This window comes from Platalea leucorodia, assembly GCF_965183815.1.
Source record: "Platalea leucorodia genome assembly, chromosome: 13".
Lineage (NCBI taxonomy): Eukaryota > Metazoa > Chordata > Aves > Pelecaniformes > Threskiornithidae > Platalea > Platalea leucorodia.
In genome coordinates, this window is record NC_138835.1 from 9,196,548 (window position 1) to 9,199,443 (window position 2,896).

The 2,896-nt window shown below is 40.1% G+C and overlaps 1 protein-coding gene across 1 annotated transcript in view; it reads left to right on the forward strand.

The window, feature by feature from the left end:
* The window catches only part of KCNG1 (potassium voltage-gated channel modifier subfamily G member 1), a gene marked incomplete at both ends in the record, with an annotated part of 2,912 nt that extends 1,735 nt beyond the window's left edge, over nt 1–1,177 (forward strand). Inside the window, one exon of the mRNA XM_082325689.1 lies at nt 407–1,177. Coding sequence (XP_082181815.1) covers nt 407–1,177 — 771 coding nt within the window. The remainder of the gene's footprint in view (nt 1–406) is intronic.
* Nucleotides 1,178–2,896: the final 1,719 nt, after the last annotated feature.

A 2,896-nucleotide genomic window follows, 5' to 3' on the forward strand; every position in this document is an offset into this window, starting at 1 on the left:
AGCTGTCTTTAGAGGGGGGAAAAATAACACAAAGAATATGCAAAATCTCACATGACTGCGTTCAATAACTTGTAAGGGAATTAACCATATCAAGTTTTTATGTCCAAAGAAAATTTTGTTAGTGTGCACTCTTCCGTACAACTGTATATTACCTTGTTAAGCTTTGTATTTGCTCTTTAGAAAGCCTGAAATTACAGAGCAATGTCTTCTGTGGAATAAGTAGCTCTTTTAAGTTTTGCATTTAACTTGTTCCAATTTGTCAATGTGTTTCCCCATAGCAACAGCTTCGATTCCTTTAATATTTTGGGTTTAAGAAAAACAACACAGAAACCTCTCTTCCTGTCACTGTACCAACTAAAATAGTTATTATCCAGTGCCAATTACAAACTCCTCCTCTTTCCTGCAGGGTGAGTGTTCCCAGATGTGCTACAATATTTTCATTGTAGAGTCTGTCTGCGTGGCATGGTTTTCCCTGGAGTTCCTGCTAAGATTCATCCAGGCAAAGAGCAAGTTTGCATTTTTGAGGAGACCATTAACTCTGATAGACATAATAGCCATTCTGCCCTACTACATCACTTTGCTAGTAGACACCACTTCGGTGGGCTATAAAAAGCCCAGCTCTGGGAGCATCTACCTGGACAAAGTAGGTCTGGTCCTCCGTATTCTCCGTGCCTTGAGGATTCTCTACGTCATGCGGCTGGCCAGGCACTCCCTGGGGCTGCAGACGCTGGGGCTGACCGCTCGCAGGTGCACCCGGGAGTTTGGTCTCTTGCTGCTCTTCCTCTGCGTGGCCATCGCACTGTTTGCACCGCTCCTGTATGTCATTGAGAACGAGATGGCGGACTCGCAGGAGTTTACCAGCATCCCCGCGTGCTACTGGTGGGCTGTCATCACCATGACCACGGTAGGCTACGGAGATATGGTTCCCAGAAGCATTCCTGGCCAAGTGGTGGCACTAAGCAGCATACTGAGTGGCATCCTCCTCATGGCATTTCCAGTCACCTCCATCTTCCACACGTTTTCACGCTCCTACATTGAGCTAAAGCAAGAACAGGAAAGAATAATGTACAGGAGAGCACAGTTCTTATTAAAACCAAAGTCTCAGATAAGCAATGCGTCACAAGGGAGTGATATTTTATTCCCCAGTATCTCTTCTGAGACTAGGGACAATGAATGAAATGTAAGTTACTATTTCTCCTGATGTCAAGTAATGTTTTGTTGTATCAGATTCCATCTTTTAATTTGCGTTGGAAGCATTTTACAAAGGTAACCCTCATATTAAAATGAAGAAAAGGAGCTATTAACGAAGAACTGATGTGGTTTAAGAAGTCTATTATTATGCTGTTTCTCCCCCCCCCCAGTATAATGTACAGGACAGATCTTTCACTGAGATCATACAGTGGGATTTTAGGGCTTAAAAGTTCTCTGACAAAAAAAGAAGAACATATAATTATGTACTTGACAGGCTGTTTTGCCATTTGTAATACACATTTTTCCAACCAAATCACAATGTATATAATCATTAAACAGGCTGCCATTTTTCTTGTTCTTCTTGTATATAAATAATGTAAATACAACAAAATTAATGGCTAAATTCTCTCCCAGTAAAACGCCTTGGAGCGTAATGGAAATAACCACAGATGTTTGTCCCATTGTGCTCTTAAAAAAACATTAAGTAAGATTTGTCATTCACCACAGCAACTGTATATTTCTTTGCAAGTCAGCCCTAAACATACCAGAAAAGGAGAATCGAGCTGTTTGTATCATAACCTTGCTAAAGATGTAAATACTTAGAGCTCACCAGCTTCAAAATTTAATTGAAGTTACAGTGTTGATCCTATGTCACTGAACGCAGTATTCCCAGGAACAAAGTCTTTGAGTTTTGTAGCATTTAATATTATTACCAAGAGGCGACTAGCTGCAAATCAAATGAAATATGCATGATGAGATGCTAGTCGTTCCCTACCATCTGTTTCCATGTTTTTACTTTACCTCAGATATGAAACAGAATTAAAAGAGGCCTGTTTCCAGGGGACACCCTACCATTACTTGGCAAATCAACGCTGCGGCTACCCATTCACATTCAGCATTTGGTTCTTTAAAAGGAGCAGAAAATATATGGTCGTGGGAAGTTGCCAATGATGAAAAAAAGAAAATATCATTTGAGTCATGGAGTAGGGGGGTACTGACAGCTTTATACTTTACCGTCCTCAATCATGAGGGACTTCAGACTTAATTAACTATACCTTTGCCATCATTATACACATCATAGTAATGGAGAAAATTTTAAATAGGATATGAAAAAGCAATTAAGGTCCCAAAACACAACCATGTATTCTTGTGTCTTGGTCTAGGCTCTCCTGCTGAAGTCCGGGGGAGCACAGGGGTCAGTGAGACGCTCAGGTTTGGCACAGGTTTCTGGGGAGATTAATGACAGACCTGCCATTTATTTTAGAGGGAATGAGACTGGCTTGCATAACAGCTCAGGAGAAAAGCTCCAGAACTTTAAAAAAAAAAATTAAATCCACTTGTTTGATTTCATGTGTGCTTAGAGGTAAAGAAAAGCTAATCTTAAGAGTTTCACCTTTTTCCCCCCTCTTTTTTAGTAAATTTACTTATTAATAGTTAAGACTAGGGAAATTTAGAAGTTCCCATTGCATTCACCAATGCTTCTCTATCTTAATTTCACAAATACCATTGCTTATTGGCATTTCTGGAGCAGGTTGCTAGAAATGCCAGAATGCATGATGGTTTTGTGATTTAAATTAAGGCCAAGCACACAAATATTGTCCTTTCAAAAAAGGCAGAATTAGTTCCTCAGCCTATGCCGTTTGGCCAAGCCCACGCTACACTGGTTTTCTTTTCAAATGTCTTTAAAATGCAATTTGAAGGTGTT